This window comes from Stomoxys calcitrans, chromosome 5, assembly GCF_963082655.1.
Source record: "Stomoxys calcitrans chromosome 5, idStoCalc2.1, whole genome shotgun sequence".
In the NCBI taxonomy this organism is placed as follows: domain Eukaryota; kingdom Metazoa; phylum Arthropoda; class Insecta; order Diptera; family Muscidae; genus Stomoxys; species Stomoxys calcitrans.
Genome location: NC_081556.1, coordinates 551,914 through 570,202, shown reverse-complemented (window position 1 = coordinate 570,202; position 18,289 = coordinate 551,914). Strand labels below are relative to the sequence as shown.

The window sequence follows — 18,289 nt, the reverse complement described above, 5'->3', positions numbered from 1 at the left end:
TCATGCAGTCGTTGCTCATCATAGTCACCAAACAGTGGCTGCTCATTATGATGTCAAGATTAGTGCTAGTTGGGCATTAGTATTTGTATAGATGCGATAAGTTCGACTTTGCGAATCTTATATACCATCCGCCACCATGGATTGCATTTGTCAAGATCTTGGACAATTTCTTTTAGCAAAATTAAAATTGGTATTTTGTTTGGGCGAGGAGCCTACCGTAGCGCAGGGGTTAGCATGTCCGCTAGCCTATGACGCTAAACGAATACTGGGAAAAACATAATCATTTTTTTAGCTGTGGTTTTCCCCTCCCAATGCAGGCGACAATTGTGAGATACTGCGAAAACTGTCGAAATTTTTACAAAATGGTGTTATGGTTGTCGAAGACGAAAATTCTTTTACATTTTTCATATCACATAAGTCGAATTTGACTGTCAAGTTTGACAAAAACGATCGATCTATATGCAAATTATGCCCATGAACATTTCACTAAGGAACAAGGGCAAACGACCGACCCATAAGTTACTTGAAATCTAAACTGCATCGGGGCTGTTTGTTGAAAGAGTATGGAACCCACTTTTTTTATTTACCACAATATTTTTCTATTATCACACTGTCGAATAAGTTACAGAATACCACCAAACGTGACATTTGCCTTCGACTACGACTGCTGTTGATCTTCGCCTTCGACAACGGGAATTCGTTCGGACTCGGCTATAAAAATGAGGAGCCTTATCATTGAGCTTAAACTTGAATCGGACAGCCCTCATTGATATGTGAGAAGTTTGCCCTTGTTCCTTTATGGAACAAGGGCAAACTCCATGGGCAAATTTGCAATTTGTTCGGGCGAAGATTATTTTTCTAATGATGTGTTAGTTACTCTTTCGAGATGAGCTTAATGATCGAGCATTTTTTTCTATGGGTGTATTGTTTTAAAATGCATCATGTTCTGATTCGATTTAGCTATGTCCGTTAGTTTGTCCATGTATTCTTGGGATCAAGTTACAGGTGGCATTTATTGTCCGATTGTCATGAAATTTTGGACAAGTCTCTTTTTTGGCACAAGGACGAACGCTATTAATTTTGAACAAAATCGCTTCAGATTTAGATATAGCTTCCATATATAACTTTTATCCGATATGGAATTCTATGGCTGTAGTAGCTGCCATAATTTTGGTCCGATCTTTACAATTTAAAATGAGGTGTTTTATTTGACGTCCTCATATGTGTGCGAAATTTCGTCAAAAACGGTCCAGATTTAGATAAAGCTCCCATATATAACTTTCATCTGATATGGAATTTTATGGCTGTAACAGCCACAATTTTGGTCCAATCTTTACAAAACTTTGCATGAAGTGTTTTCTTTATAGTCTCAATATGAGTGCAAGATTTCATAAAAATCGGTTCAGATTTAGATACAGCATCCATATCTTTTATCCGATATGGGGTTTTAAGACTGTAGCACATACAATTTTGGTCCGATCTTTACAAAAATTTGCATCAGCTATTTTATTTGACGTCCTCATTTGTGTACAACATTTTTTTAAAAATCGGTCCAGATTGTGATTTAGATCTCATATATATCTTTCAGCCTTTTAAGCCAGCAGAAGCCACAATTTTGGTCCGATCTTTACAAAATTTGGTATGAGGTAATTGATTTGACGTCTTCATATCTGTGCAAAATTTCAAAAATTTCGTTTCAGATTTAGATATATCTTTCATCCAATTTAGACTTTTAAGGCTGTAGTAGGCAGGATTTTGGTTCGATTTCCACAAAATTTTGCGGTCCAGATTTAAATATGGCTCCCATATATATCTTTTATCCGATATTATCTTTTAAAGCTATAGAAGTAGAGCTGGCAAAATATCGAAGGCACTATCGATATTTAATTTTTTGAGTGAATATCGATCGATATGTTACCGATGGATACTATCGCAAAAGTCAAATTTTTGCAAAACTAAACAAAAATAAGCTATCCGACACAAAATATATCCTTAAAGATACATTGCGCCTATAGAGGGCGTAATTTTCATCAGATTATTATATTTTGTTTCATAGGTATGATTTTATGTCAATGTCATAACAATCCAACGTATCGAAAGTAAGCCGAATAAAAAAAAATAACACTACATATATTGCAAATTTGCCCATGAACATTCCATTAAGTAACAGGGGCAAACAAACCTAATGTATATGTAAGGTTAAGCGAAGAAAATCAACGATTCTATTGGAGTTATCAGAGCATACTACTACATAATAATTCCATATTTAACCCTTAATCGATAATACCAGCTATCCAATAATGACAATGATTAAATAAACTTAAATTTGCATTAAATCCACATAGTGCCACAAGTTTAAGCTCAATGATAAGGGGCCACTATTTTACAGCCGAGTTCGAACGGCGTGCCGCAGGGCGACACCACTTTGGAGAGAAGTTTTACATGGCATAGTACCCCACAAATGTTGCCAGCATTAGGAGGGGAAAACCACCGCCGATAATTTTTTCTGATGGTCTAGCCAGGATTCGAACCCAGGCGTTCAGCGTCATAGGCGGACATGCTAACCTCTGCGCTACGGTGGCCTCGCATACATACGGTAGGGATTTTTAAGAGTAACTAATTTTTTTTTTGCAATTGCAATTTAGCTATATGGGCATCTTGGCCTTATGCTACATGAGATCTATTGTATTAATTTGGGCAGGTTTCCCTCAATAACAAGTATGTAACTCTAGCATTGTGTTCTAATTGGGGATTTTAAATACAAAAAATTCCAAAACATGTAAAAAAAAAAAACACAAAACGCAGAATATTTAGTCATTTGTAGGGGGAAATTGGGCGGAAAAGTAAAAATTGTGTTTTCTTTCTTTCTATTTTGTTTGCTTGGCTCCTAATAATGTACTCAGATGATCGCTTCCAAAAAGCTATGCTGATATTTGTGTAACCACAAAGAAAAAAATTATTTCAAGGTCGTTTTAAAATATCGCCGATAAGAAACATTCTTAATAGGTACATCATAAAAAATCTATACATTTGTTTATTAACATAAAAAAGGCTCTTAGGTTGGCGATAAGTGTCTGCCTTGCGAGTAGTTAGTTGGCTTCCCAGATAACATATTAATTTGAATGAATATTCGTTGATTTGTGTGTTTCCAAATAATTTTTAAAACTCTTTTTTTGTTGCATGAAAGCACCAAGATATCTACTTTCAACCACCTCTGACTATAATTGTACAGCATGTCTGTCTCTGCATGTACGTCCATGAACTTTCTCCATCTCTGACAACCACATTTTGATGGATTTCCTCGATGGCTGGTTGCCACATTACTCTATTCATAATAAATGGAGCAGACAATGGGAAAGATTTCAAGATTTCAGCTGTGGTTGAATGAAGAAAATGTGGCAAAAGAAACCAAACGGAGTTGCGTTGCAGTGCTAGTGCGTGAGATGCAGATCTAGCTGCAAACAAGTGACGATGGGCAGAGACATTGTGCATTGTTTGTTTGGCTGCTGTCGCTTACTTCCTCGGCCACCTTATTCATAGCTCACACTTGGCGTAAAGGAGCAACAAAAGCACCAACTTGACCCACAAGAGGTGAACTGAACTGAATTGAACAGATTGTCAGCATTGATGACTCCGTGTCGGAGTCATCAATTATTATGTATCACTATCAATGACGATTATGCTATGCATAGGGATACGCCATAGACTTGGACATTTTGTGCATTAATTCACCAAAAGAGAAATATTGCAGCAGCTAAGAATGGAAGGTTCCACTTAAATTTGCTTTTAAAATTAAAAAAAACTCTGACTCAGGAACTTAAAAAGGGAATCGTTTTGCTTGTTGCCACCTGTCGATGACCTATGACAAATGACTACAGTCAACTTTGTGGTTAGGATATTTATGGCACAGCTAAAATCCTAGCCGCGATTTATTTCCGGAGTTGATTTTAATGCAAGTTTTCACACAAAGGCTTTCAAAGTCAAATGGTTGAATTGATTCCGCTTTGATTTGCTGATGATTTGCGAGCGAGCACTTGTTTCACGCAAAATATTCAATAAAAAACTCAAACTCTGCTATTGTTTCAGTAAATTGCCAATAGCATTTCAATCAATTATGTATTTACACGTTTTTTTTTGTGTTGTTGAAATCAAATACATTCAATTCAATTCGCAACGCGGTTCACTTTCTAAAACATTGATGAGATTGAATGTATGTTTCGTGTGTATGAGCGTGTGTGCGTGCGTGCGTGTGTTCTTATTAACAATTTCCTTATACGGTGAGGTGCAAGGACTTCACTACAACTATATTGAATGGCGTCCGACAATCTAATGAATTATTACCAAAAATGGTACAAACAAAATTATAACGATTAACATTTTCAGGGCAGTTTAATAATCACAACAACTACAAAAAAATTAGAAACAAACACAGAATAGGGAGCGAGCGAGCGCGCGCGTTGGCTTGAAAAACGAACAAGCTGCATACACGACGTTGCGCCCCAAACGAAACGTCTATGTGAGGTGACAAATGAATACTAAAATACAGTTGCGGCTGGTGGCAATTCGTTGGGTGGTCGCCTTCATCGTTATACATAGATGAAGAGAAAAAGCACACACAACCATTCGCCTATGCTTTACTTCTAACGAACGTTGTAAATCTATAGCATTTCATGAGAGAGAGAGAGAGAGACGCTTGAATAAGGATACACATGCAAGAGAAATTTCCGTATACTCTGAAGAGAGTATGTTTTTACTGTGAGGCATCTGTGAAATGTGCGCTCTCGGCATTTGTTTTGTTGCCCACCCCAAACCCCCCACCCCCTTTATTGCAAGATATCAAGTGCCGGTAGCCAAACATGAGGCGGCGGTCTAACAATGTGGGAATATTCCGTAATCGTGTGATTAAATCATGAAAATAGAAGAGCTCCCTCATGGGGGTGGAGGCAGAGCGAGTTCGACAGCAAACCACTTTGCAATTGGGTCATAGGCAGACATTTGGCAGTAGTCTATGGGATGTTGCTAGACAATGTGTCCCAATTCATATTTACAATATAGACTTTAAGGATGTTTGTTGTTATTTGCTCTGTGCGATTTATTTAATTTTAGTCCGAATAGATAAAACGTGCTAGGGCTTGTCATCGAGCTTTATGGGTGTTTGCAAAGGCCTCACCATTTACTACCATGGATTCATTCTATTGTATTGTTTCTCAGATAAATTCATTCAAGTATTTACTTTCATACATACTCGTATCAAAAATGTCGCCAAGAAAACGGCAGAATTAACATATTTGCACACAAACAATACCATACACACATACTTAAACAAACAAAAGCCAATTATGAATTGGGACGCTGTCGATGAAATCGAATCGAAAAAATCTCTTAACTTTTGGAGTATCGGTGGCAGAATGGTGATATTCGACTAAATTCGTAACTTGAGCATACCAAACAGAGTCCAAGTTAAGGGGCTGCTCTACTAACGCGTATTTAACACTGTGGAACAGCGAAACGGTCAGTAGGATGGCGAGAATCCTAAAGGGAAATCCAAATTGTGAGAAGACGAGGCTATTGCTAAAAGGAAGTAAGCAGGTCAGTAAAAAAAAAGGGACTGGGCTACGAACCCGTATTTAACACTATGGTAGTCGGACGGTAGGACGACGAAAATCGCACGGGTAAATCCAGATTGTAAGAAGACGAGGGTATTGCTGAAAGGAAGTAAACAGGAGGTCAGTAAAGCTTTCGGTATAACAGGACACATGACACTACTGACTCGCTTGTCTAAAATATGTGTGACAAGTGATGCATGTGGGGAAGATGATGAGACGTTGGGGCATTTCCCATGTCATTGCTCATTTTTCGCGGCTAACAGACATCGGTACTTATCTGGGGACACAATACCAAACATGAACCAACTTAAGGACGTGGTATGCAAAACAATTGGAGATTTTGTAAGTAGCAAGGAATTCCTGACTTACATTTTCTTTTTCGAGTTTACTTTTCAACTTTTTTTGTAATAAGTGAGTAAGATTATAGTGGCAGTTTGTAATCAAACTTACTTCCACAATGTAATACCACAGGAACAGGAGAAGCTGAAAATACCTTACTATGACTTGCAAATGTTTACACCCACTAATTGAGAAGTCTTCAATCAAATATGGAGCTTTACAGATGTCACGTCTTCCTCTACGTTCACATAACTTTACTTGCAGCCTCTCTAATCAGGAAGTAATGTCTGAAACATAGAGCGTTCACAATCCCAAAATTGTAAATATTGCAAATTTTGCCCATGAACATTCCACACTAAGGAAAAGGGGCAATGAGTGCAGTCCGATTTAAGTTTTAAGCTCAATAATAAGGGGCCTCCTTTTTAGGGCCGAGTCCTCTTTGAAGAGAAGTTTTACATAGCATAGTACCTCACAAATGTTGCCAGCATAAGGACGGGAAAACCACCGCTGAAAATGTTTTCTGATGGTCCCGCCAGGCGTTCAGCGTCATAGGCGGACATGCTAACCTCTGCGCTATGGTGTCCACCAAATTGTAACCATCTTTTATCTGTTGCTCTTAGCGCATAATCTTCCAGTTCTCTGCAATGTGTAAGCTAGCTCCTAGCCTCGCTAGCTCGATTGCGCTACAAATCTTAGTGGTGCGGCGCCCACCATAACAGTTGAACTTTGAATTCTTCAGCCTTCTCGTTAAATATAGTGAGTCGTGGGCGATTTCTGATTCTAGAAACACGTTCTCCAGATATGCGATGGCTGTCTTTGAAATTTGTTTATTAGTTTCATAAAGTGAAACCAATGAAAAAAATATTTGCATAGGCTCGGACTTACATCCTACTAAAATTGTACCTATGTACATAGTAGAGCGTTAATTGACATCACAGAAACATTTAACCCTTTAAACGTTTTTAAAATATATTTTTCCTAATAGCCTTTTTCGGTTTGTGTATGTTGAATTCAATTGATCGCCAACACATACGTAAGCCAATGTTTTCATTTTCACATGTTTACGATTTTGGGGTTGCCATATGGTTGTTTCTTCAAATCTACTACCCAATTCCTTTGTACAATTGTGCAACTATGGTATGATTTTCTTTATCTCAATCACATACACAAGCATAAAACACATATAAAATTATGTTGTGTTTAATAAAAACTAAATGGAATCGTCTATTGACGTTTACTTTTTTAGCGGGTGAACAGGATCCTAACATTGTAAAACTATCTTTAGATATAAAGCTCATAGAAGCTCTCACTTATGTAAAAATTTGCAGAAGCATGCTTTGGTAAGAGGTCCGTAAAGTGTTACAGACAAACCTTTTTGGCCCTTTATTTTTGTCATAGAAGCAATAGCACACATTAAATATCATAGCAAAATGAAAATAAAAATTCGGGCAGATATTATTTTATTCGGAATTTGAATAGTGGCACGAATTGACAATTGTGGTTTAATCGTGTTCCAACACAACGTCAAGTTCGTAATATTAAGTGAACTTTAGCAAAAATAGCATTACTTGTGGGTGTTACAATCTAAAAAGGTGTTGTTCTACCAGGTTCAAACTCGAACCTCGAAAAGGTGCGGCACGCCGTTCGGACTCGGCTATAAAAAAAGAAGGTCCCTTATAATTGAGCTTAAACTTGAAGACAAGACAAGACGCATTGATATGTGAGAAGTTTTCCCCTGTTCCTTAGTGGAATGTTCATGGTAAATTTGCATTTGCAGTTTTTAAGTCATAATTATAATACAATATTTTGTATATTAAACACAAGTTGTAGTCAATTGTAATTGGTTAAAATTGGCCACTGCGTGGATTAAAGTTGCATTATCTAAATAAGATGAAATGAAAATAATAATAATGATAATTGAAAATAGCATTAACATTCCAAAAAAAAAAAAAAACTTATTAATTTCGCTGCCTTTATTTGGGGAAGACAATTCAAACTTATTGATTGATCTAACCCATAGTTGACAACACGTAACCTTTATCAAGGCTATCATGGATGAATAATCAACAACAATTCCAAACTGAACATGTCAATAGGTTTTGCTTACCCGTTGTATACATGGTCATTGTTCATGAGAATATCTTTTATGTTGGTTTTTTCTACTTTGCTACTCAATGTGATCTATAACCTGGCATTAAATCTTTAAATCTCTAAAAAAAAGTTTTTATTTGTGATTGGCCCATGGCAAAAAAAAGCCTTTGGGTTAATGTATGAATGTTACCGTAGAGAGAAAAATACAATAAGTTGTACGTTGCCTTATACTGGTATCCGTTCCGTAGGCAACATGCTAAAATAGATTTGGGGACGGAATCACAGCAACCTTCGAATGAACCTATCCCGCTTAAAATTTTTCATAGATCGTTGAAGATTAAATAAAAGTTATATCGGCTTATACTAGTATTCAACAACTATTTTAATACCCATCACCATAGGATGGGGGAATACTAATCATTCCGTTTGTAACCCCTCGAAATATTCGTCTCACGCCCCATAAAGTATATATATTCTTAATCGTCCCGACGTTCTGAGTCGATATATTTAGCCATGTCCGTCCGTCTGTCGAAATCACGATAGAGGTAGAACGCGTAAAGCTAGCCGCTTAAAATTTCGCACAGATACCAAGTATTGATGTAGGTCATTGGATGTTGCAAATGGACCATATCGATTAGGATGAAATTTTGCATGCGATTTTCTCCTTTGACTTCCAACAACTGTGGCAAATACGGCCAAAATCAGTCTATTACCTGATATAGCTTCCATGTAATCCGGTCTCTCGGTTATCCTTGTTCGGTTCCTAGAAGCTTTAATTTTTGCTGGTGTTACAGAAGTTTGGTATGTAGAATACAATTATGCTCTACAATTTAATGTATTTTGTATTAATTTTCCAGCAGAATCCATGGTGGTGGGTGCCGAAGATTCGCCCCGGCCGAACTTACCTTTTTTTCTTGAATCCACTAAAGCCTCAATTTTTGGAGATAAGCATTTGGTCATATCGGTGGTTGAGTTGGTAGCAACCTGGGTCTGCCGCTACTGTTGTATCACATTTTTATTTGACTTTCAACCAGATCACTCCGTAAAGGACCCGCCCGTTTCAGTGTTCCAAGATCTGAATTTTTAACTAAATTAAGCATGACGACAAACACACTCTTACAGCAACAACAGATTAAGAAAAAAAAACAATCCCATGGCGAACGGTTATACGCACCGTATTGACCTGATCCCTGCAAACATTTTCTATCGTACGAGTCACTAAATCTGCACTCAAGGAAGTGGAAAACCATCCCAGGCGATGTCATTTTTTTAATTTAATTAGTATATCGGCATGGGAGAAAACGTACCACTTGGCGATATATCCCAACGATTCAATGATTCAACCTGACTGAGAATTGAACAGCCAAGCTCCCGATTGCGAGGCGTATGCTCTCCCTCTGTGCTATATACCTTACTTGATCACAGAAGGCTAAGTAAACATACATTCACTTATGTGTAGGGATTTTTGCGTTAACGTCACAAGCAACAACAAAAAATCTATTTTTAGAATTGGACCAATAACAGTCGATGGTATGAAACTATTTTGCGAAACTGGATGATAGAAAGCCGATGGTAATGTATTTTGTTGTTTTAAATCATGAAATCTCTACAAACTATCACTAAAAAGTGTCAGGTCAGAGAGGGAGTAAGAAATTAACTCCCAAATGTTTGGAGGGAAAGAGTTCTTCATTGGCAAGGGCTATCACCTCATGATATAACACACTTCTACAACAACAACAATAAAAAAAGAATTAAACTTAATTGTTGTAAACAATGAATGGAAGCGAAAGAAATATTTTTCGTATTCTAAGTCGAAGTCAAATTATGGACAATTTTCTGTGATGAATGTGCTGCACCCATTTCATATTCAATCTTTGGTGAAAAAAATTTGACAACATTAAAATTGTTGGGTTGCCTAAAAAGTAATTGCGGATTTTTTAAAAGAAAGTAAATGCATTTTTAATAATACTTAGAATGAACTTTAATCAAATATATAATTGCCATTTTGTTCGATAACCTTTTGCCATCTTCCTGGCAAATTTAGTACTCCACGCTCATAGAACTTCTGGCCTTTATCTGCAAAGACTGAACCAAGTGCGATTTTATAGCCTGATCATTGCCGAAAGTTTTACCATTTAAGGAGTTCTGGAAAGATCCAAAAAAAAGGTAGTCTGATGGTGCAAGGTCAGGGCTATATGGTGGATGCATACAAAGGTTCCCAGCCAAGCTCACTCAGTTTTTGGCGAGTGACCAAAGATGTGTGTGGTCTAGCGTTCTCCTGGTGGAATATGACACCTTTACGATTGACCAATTCTGGTCGCTTCTCCTTGATGGCTGTATTCAATTTGTTCAATCGTTGACAGTAAACATCCGAATTAATCGTTTGGTTCCTTGGAAGCAGCTCAAAATATACCACACCCTTCCAATCCCACCAAACAGACAGCATAACTTTCTTTTGGTGGATATCAGCCTTTGAAGCGGTTTGAGCTGGTTCACCATGCTTGGACCATGATCGTTTTCGACTAACAATCCATTTTTCATCTCCAGTTATGATTCGTTTTAAAAACGGATCGAATTCATTGCGTTTAAGGTGCATATAGGTGCATAAGGTGCGCAAGCGTTGATTCGGTTTGTTAAATGAATTTTTCAATACATGTGGTACCCAAATATCAAGCTTTTTCACCAGTCCAAGACTTTTTATGTGATAATGAACGGTTGATTTTGGTATATTTAACTTCTCTCCTATCTCACGCTCAGTTACATGACGATCCAATTCGATTAATGCTTAAAATTTGCTTAAAATTTGTCAACGCCGACTATATGAAAAATCAGCAATTACTTTTTGGGCAACCCAATATGAAGAGCCTTTGCTGAACAATACATTCGATCGAAATTTATGGAAACACAAAATAAACAAAAGTAGTCAAAAAAAAAAAAAATTAAATTCCGAAGAACTTAAAGTAAGGGCATAGAGTCAATGTATAGCTTCTACCAAATATTGTAGTTTTGGTATTTACATAAATTAGCATTATATCTAAATCTGATTCGATTAACTTGAAGTTCGCCACACATTTACTCATTTACCAATAAATTTGGAAACAATCGGTTGTTGAATATGGGACTAAAGCTCTTCAAAGGTAAAAACTAAATATATCTAACCTATATCCAAAATTGATTTTTTTAACTCTCAAAACGTTTTCTCGTAAACAGCTACGGTCAAAAAAATAGCACCGCAGAATAACAAACATTTGAATTGATTTAAAATTGAATTGAATCTAAAACTAGAGGTTAGAATGTCTGCTTATGACGCTGTACGCTTAAGTTTGAATCCTCGCAAGACTATTAAGAAAAAATTTTCAGTGGTGGTTTTCCCCTCCTAATGCATTTTTGCATTACTTTTCTTAATACAAGTTTCAGTGTCCGCGCTTTAACGATTCCTATGGTCTAGAATGGATGCGCACAACAGTAATTGTATACGATTTTGTCCACCAGTTCATTCAGAGAATGTTCCAAGGGAATTACTTTAGCTCTTGCTTAATATTGGGTCGTCAAGTGTGTGTAGTTAAGAGATAATAAAGTCTACTTACGTTTTACATTCTGAACTGCTGGGGGCTCGGAGCTCCAACATTTGTGATGATTTTGTTTTAATAAGGAAAAATGAGTTCTTATCGGCTGCCTCTTGACGTACCAGTGTCTCAGAGTCTATGCTCATGACGGGACAGACTCCTTTGTTATTGACTTCCGTGTTTCGTGCGGCATGTAAATATTTCAATGAATATTTGTCGTCCTGAAATTGAACAATTTTTAGAAATGAATTTTTTTAAGTTGCGTCCTCGAAAAAATGTTTGCACTTGAGTTACCAGTTTTGTTAGCAGCACAATCATTGTCTCGAATAGCAAGCCATACAGTTGTACACTTGGATTCTTCTTCATGGTTAAGCTACCATCGTGTATCAAACGGTATTGAGTCAAATCCAAGTTCTGCAATTAATAGGAAAATGTATGTGGTTATGTTCAGGTCATTATTATGAAAATCGATCGAGTGTTGGCGGTGCTCACCCTGAATTCATCTTTGTCCTTTTCTTTGTCGAATGTAGATTTGTCCAATTTTCGCTGAATATTTTGCAACCTAAAAAAAAAGAGGTGGAGCAAAATGTTTAAAAAGTTTGCCAAAATGGTCTAAAGGATGCGGTTGACATACTTGTGCGCATCTTCAGCCGTCTTTACCGCCTGATTGACATCGACCAAAATTTTCTTTGACGACTCCAATGCTTTTTGTATAGCCTCAGCCTCTGCCACATCTTCCGGCACAACACGCACAGTCACCTTGTGCAGATTTTCGAACAACAAAGGATATTTGGTCAGGCGCTGCAAAACTGTTGGCAACAAGTCCTTCAACTGTAAGCGACGACACGCTTTGTGCGATTCCGCTTTCGAAAGCAACTTTTGCAACTGGTCATCCTTTCGACGTTTCTCTTTTAGAGCTTCTAATGCTATTTGCTGACGTGCACAGAATTGAGCGGCGAATTCCCGAAGTTCCTCTCCGGATTTACCGTCGAACATGCCGGCAAGTAAGTCGCCAATGTTATTTACAATGTAGGAGTTGTCAATGCGACGCTGCTTGATCTTCTGCTCAAATGACCCATGGAGATCACACAGCGACAACAGAGAGGGCGGAAAGAGCAGATGCAAGTGATCCTGGGTAAGCAGGCCACTTTCCTGCAGCGGGTAGAAAAATAAACGCTCCAGAAGCTTTAACGTACGAACATGGCTCCGTTCGGTTTGATAGATTTCTGCAATTGTTTCACAAAGAAAGTTACAATTTCTTTTTCTTTTTTTCTGAGTTTTTAAATACCATTAATAATTTCCTGCCTCTTTTTCTCGGCGTCTGTCAAAGTCGCCAATATTTCTGCAGCCACATTAGAACTCCAGTCGGCTTCATTGATGAGATCATCCTCCTCGTCACTCTCGAAATTCCAATGTCTAGCCATTTGACCCGTTGGCGCAGAGCCACTCCAGAAACTGGCATTTGAAGAGCCACCAATGCTGCCATGAAAAGAGTCTTGGTGACTGTGTTGGTGCTGGTGATGATGTTGCGGATGCGGATGTATTGATGCTGCGCCTGTTGCGGTGGTGCTGTTGGCACCCACTCCTCCCATTTGTTCCATGGATGTCGATGGACTCTCGGATCCACCACCCGAAGAAAGACTAGAATTTGAACTTGCAGTGAAGTTGGAATTGGATAGGCCCAAGTCAGGTTGATCATCGCTAAAATAAGAAAGCAACCGGCATTAGCAATATACACTCCTCCCACCCCCGCCAAGATTGTTTTAAACAAACTACGTCCAACCCTGAAATCGCTTAATTACCTTTCATGGTTGTAGCCCAGCATTTCTTTGAAGCTCTTGCTGCGGGTGTAACGAATCTTGCTTTTCATTGTAAACGAATGAAAGAATTTTGGGAATTCTCATAGAGTAACAGCGACTAGAATTGCGCCGATTAATAAACTAAGCCAACGCCATCTACACATATATCACAAACGAATAAATGCATACAACTCTTGTTGGAATCTCAACGACGATTTAGCCAGGATTCAGACTTGACATCGAATGAGAATGTCCTTACAACGCAGAGTTTCTAGTCAGACTAAAAGCTAAAGCTTACCAACAGGTAAAGGCTGAACAACGCAAACAACAGGTTGCTGCTTGCTGCCAACGAAGCGACCCCGACTATGTTCGATTAGTTATTGACGAACAGCAGTCACAATGCACAAAGTGAATGCAAACGCACCACCACCCTGGCTTGCAAGCATTATTGGCAGACCGAAAAGGATGTGTGTGTGTGTGTGTGTGTGGGTGTGAAGGTGCAATTTATGTGTCCTTCAGACGCTGACACAGTTCCAGACAATAAAGCAAAAAGGGGCCAATTGTGAAATGCATTACTTGGAGTCGTAGTATTTTTCCTAAGCACTCATCGAATAACAAACGACCTTCGCTGGTCGCAGGAGATTGATGCTCCCATCGAATTGATCATAAAATCGTTTTTTGTGGTTTTATGCAGCTTGCTATCAACTAATAAACAAAAAAATAGTCCCCAAACAATTAGATATCATTAAATTAATTTTTATTCCTCTCCTCCATTTTATTCTACTCAATCGCAAGCGCTGGCCAACTGGCCAGCATTGAAAATGAAATGCGACTTGTAGGCCGATAGGATTTCCTCGTCACAACGGCTCATTGGAAGAAGTAATAAAAAAAATTCCATTGGTCTGCGGTCCTCATTCCTGGCCTGGTGATATCATGTCATTGTTCGAACTTTGTAAATCTAAAACCATTGGGAATAGTCCGGGGGTTGTAGTCTTTTTTGAATTTGTAGCGACTATTTTCCGTCTGGTTTCCATTCCAAACGACGTTCATAACAACAGTTTTAATATTCCACTATATACAATTAAAAGCCGCACCTCGAAAATATTCCTCCGTTATATCACAAACGCACACACACACACACAACACTATTATGTTTGTATGTATGTGTGTGTGTCAGTCCTTATTTCGCAGCAGCTAAAACCCATGGTCGGGCTTCCAACAACTACAAGCCGCCACTTTCAATTCGTAATCAATTACTTTAAATTGCTAATGTCTGTAATAGATTCTACAAGAGGAAGCTCTAGCATTCGAAATATGGCATGACTGTGTGTGTGTGTGTGTGTGTGCATGTGACAATCGAAGGTGGAAATTTCATGATTCGCATAAACTTCCGTTCTCTATCGCTTTTCATTAGGACTTAACATGAGAAGCCTGTGGGTGTAGAATTTTCCATTGACCGCATTATCCAAGATTCCAGTGTCATTGAGAATGGTGACGAACCCTCTCAATGCCTACAATATTCTAGACGGCAACAGGATGAACACCAAACCCATGACATAGTTAGTGGTTGGCCAAACTAAAGATCTTTTAAGAGGTTCATGGAAAATTTTACTACTCACATGCATGCTATGCCTACACTTATTGATGTTTGATCGATTCCAATTCGTTTGCCACCTTTTGTTTTCTGTTTGTCTCCCCATAAGAATTGAAATCTGCAGCAGGTCTTCTCGCCCACGATTGGCACAAAAAATATTGTATTGTCCATATGGGCTTTTCCGAACAAACTGACATTCCAAGTAGGGTATGTTAGGGTTAGAGTGGCAGTTTTTTTTCTAAACAGGCTCACTTGGACTATTTATCACATTGTGATACCGCCTCAGCGACAGACCAGGCCTCTGGTGGGAATCGTATCCACGATCTCGCACTGGCAATTCGAGAACGTTACCAACTCGGCTACTTCCTCCAAGGGCGAAGATAGTTTTTGTCATGATTTCTTGTTTATTTCTCTTTCGAGGCAAGCTTGTTGATCGAAGATTTTTTGCAATGGAAAAGCAAAGCCATAGTCTACCACAAAGCAAACATTTCGTCCTTGGTGGGGACTTCTCAAGGCTTCAAAAAGACCTTACATGCTCAAGTTTTTCTGCTTCTAAGAGCAAAGATTTTTATACCCTCCACCATAGGATGGAGGTATACTAATTTCGTCATTCCGTAACACTTCGAAATGGGCGTCTAAGACTAGAGCTGGCAAAATATCAATGGCACTATCGATATTTAATTTTTTGACTTAATATCGGTTGATATTTTTCCGATAGATACTATCGCAAAAGTTAAACTTTTTGTTAAAATAAGCAATCCTACCTTTAATGTATCCTTTAAGATACATTGCACCTATAGAGGGCGCAATTTTCATCCGATTAAGCTAACATTTTGTACAATGATGTCTCTTATGACTTCCAACTGTTTTTATTTACCTTGGTTTTAGTCTGGTCTGTGCATTGATATTGCTTCTACATACATATATCGATCTCCTGATTTTGACTTCTCATTTTCGTTTGAAATATAGGTGATGGGAAATTAACGATAGTATCGATTATCGACAATTTGTCAGCTCTATCTGAGACCCTATAAAGTATATATATTCTTGATCGCTATGACATTTTAAGTCAATCGAGCCTTGTCCGTCCATTTGTCTGTCGAAAGCATGCTAACTTTCGAAGGAGTAAAGCTGGGCTCTTGATACTACTTATTAGTGTAGTTAGGTTGGGATTGTCAATGGGCCAAATCGGTCAATGTTTGGTACAGCTGTCAATTAAACCTACATTGGGTCTTGACTTCTTGAGATTCTAGAGGGCGCCTTTCTTATTAGATTTAGCTGAAATTTTGTATATGTCTCTTTGGTATGATTTTCAACAATTGTTCTAAGTATGGTTCAAATAAACCAATCACCCGATTAGACTTCTTGCGGTTCTAGACAGCGCAATTCTTAGCCAATCTGGTTGAAATATTCCACATATCGTTTTAGTATGACTTTCAACAAGTGTGCCAAGTGTGGTCTAAATCAGTCCATAACCTGAAATAGCCGCCATATAAACTAATCTCCCGATTGGAATTCTTATTCGATCTGGTTGAAATATTCGACATATCGTTTTAGTTTGACTTCCAACAATTGTGTCAAGTGTGGTCTAAACCAATCCATAACCTGATATAGCCGCCATATAAAGCGATCTCCCGATTGGAATTCTTGGACTAGAGGGCACATTTCTTATCCAATTTGATGAATATTTTTTTGTAATAGAAAAGGAAAGCCAGAGTTTACCAAACCAAACATTTTGAGACGCATTTTGTCCTTAGTGAGGTACGCATTAGGTGTGAAGGCACCAAAGGCCATACGCATTTACAAAGTGAGTACGACACTAACCAAGTTCCATAATTGCTCACACTAACTTTCCTTTTAGAATGCATATGTTTCCCCAATTGGACTTCTTGAGAGCCTAAAATATCTACTTTTATTGCATATTGGTTAAAATTTGTATGCGAATTTAACCGCCAACTAAAGCTGAGTATTCTGTTCAGTATTTCGAGCGGAATGCTGTCAAACTCCATATAAAAAAAAACGTCGGCGAAACATTGGCTGAAAACCAGCGTAAAAGTAGTTAGGAAAAACGCTAAAAAAACTATTATATTGGCAACACTTGAAACTATTGCCGGCATCGTTTTAGTTAGTTTTAATGGTTTCAATTATATAAAATAGAGAAAACACCAAGTGCAGATAAAGAAACGTGTTTTGATATGGGAACAAAAACATCTGATTGCTGTCAAATTCCGCTCGCGAAATAATTAAAAATTTCAGCGGCTATTTCGAAAGCAGAATAGAATACCAACCCTTACGGCGTAGTTGGTCTATAGTATGTCCATAGTGGCTTGGGGCGGATTAATATCCGTACCCTCTTTTCAACCTAAGCTAACCTATCCTGGTCCATAACAGATGGCCGAAGAACTCTTCATATTGTACGAGCATCATGGAAATACCCATATATGTATGTGCATACACATGCTCGTCGTCTGTGTGAACTTACATGCACATACATACATATATTTAATAATTGTACAGTTTTTTGTTTTGCAAAATTGATGTTTTCTTTTTGGGGAAAAAACTATTTTATTTCCATTTTTATTGTTTTCAATGTAGTTTTCGATGGGTTGTTGTTGTTGTTGTTATTGTTTGCCGATCACGAAGCTGCAGCAATCCCAGTGTCCACTGTGATGGCAATGGATTCTAAAATATATATGTACCTATTTCACGAAACGACTACGAAATGCGCAATTCCTTTATACGAATCACTGAGAGTATTACTCGAATTTCCGATCAAAGGAATGGGGAAAATAGAATTTACAAAACACACAAGCGTTACAAACCACATTTGTCGTTAGTTGATTTTGAGCAAAATAAAAAATTATAAATTATAACAACTTCCCCTGAACTTCGGTCTTATACTGAAAATGGTAGGACCCAAGTTGGGAGACAATCAAGTAGCTGCGGTTTGGAGTTTAGTTCAATCGCATAGATCAGTGTTGATACACTGTTAGGGCTGTACCATAGAGATAATTTGCATCCCAAAAAAAAAAAAAAACGCTGCCGAAACGTAGAGCTGGCAGAAAACACCGATGAAGACAAAAGCATTGGTTTTCTTCCATGTTAATATTAAATATTTTCAGAAGCCACTGATCCATGAAACAAAAATAATGTATTTGGTGGTGGTGACGGTGTGTGTTTTGCATACGATTGCTATTCCATTCATGCGATCGAAAATTCGATTTTTTGAATGAGATATAAAAGGTTGTTTATTGAATTTTGGTGCAACAAAATTGTACAATATGCCACTGGGAG

General features: G+C 38.0%; 1 protein-coding gene across 3 annotated transcripts in view; it reads right to left on the bottom strand.

Moving 5' to 3' along the window:
• The window catches only part of LOC106086517 (uncharacterized), a 132,507-nt gene that overhangs the window by 16,144 nt on the left and 98,074 nt on the right, over positions 1-18,289 (bottom strand). For all 3 annotated transcript variants that reach the window (XM_059370181.1, XM_059370182.1, XM_059370183.1), the window contains 5 exons: positions 12,891-13,303; positions 12,237-12,828; positions 12,095-12,164; positions 11,897-12,016; positions 11,624-11,823 (listed from right to left, as the gene is read on the bottom strand). In XM_059370181.1, coding sequence (XP_059226164.1) covers positions 11,624-11,823; positions 11,897-12,016; positions 12,095-12,164; positions 12,237-12,828; positions 12,891-13,303 — 1,395 coding nt within the window. The remainder of the gene's footprint in view (positions 1-11,623; positions 11,824-11,896; positions 12,017-12,094; positions 12,165-12,236; positions 12,829-12,890; positions 13,304-18,289) is intronic.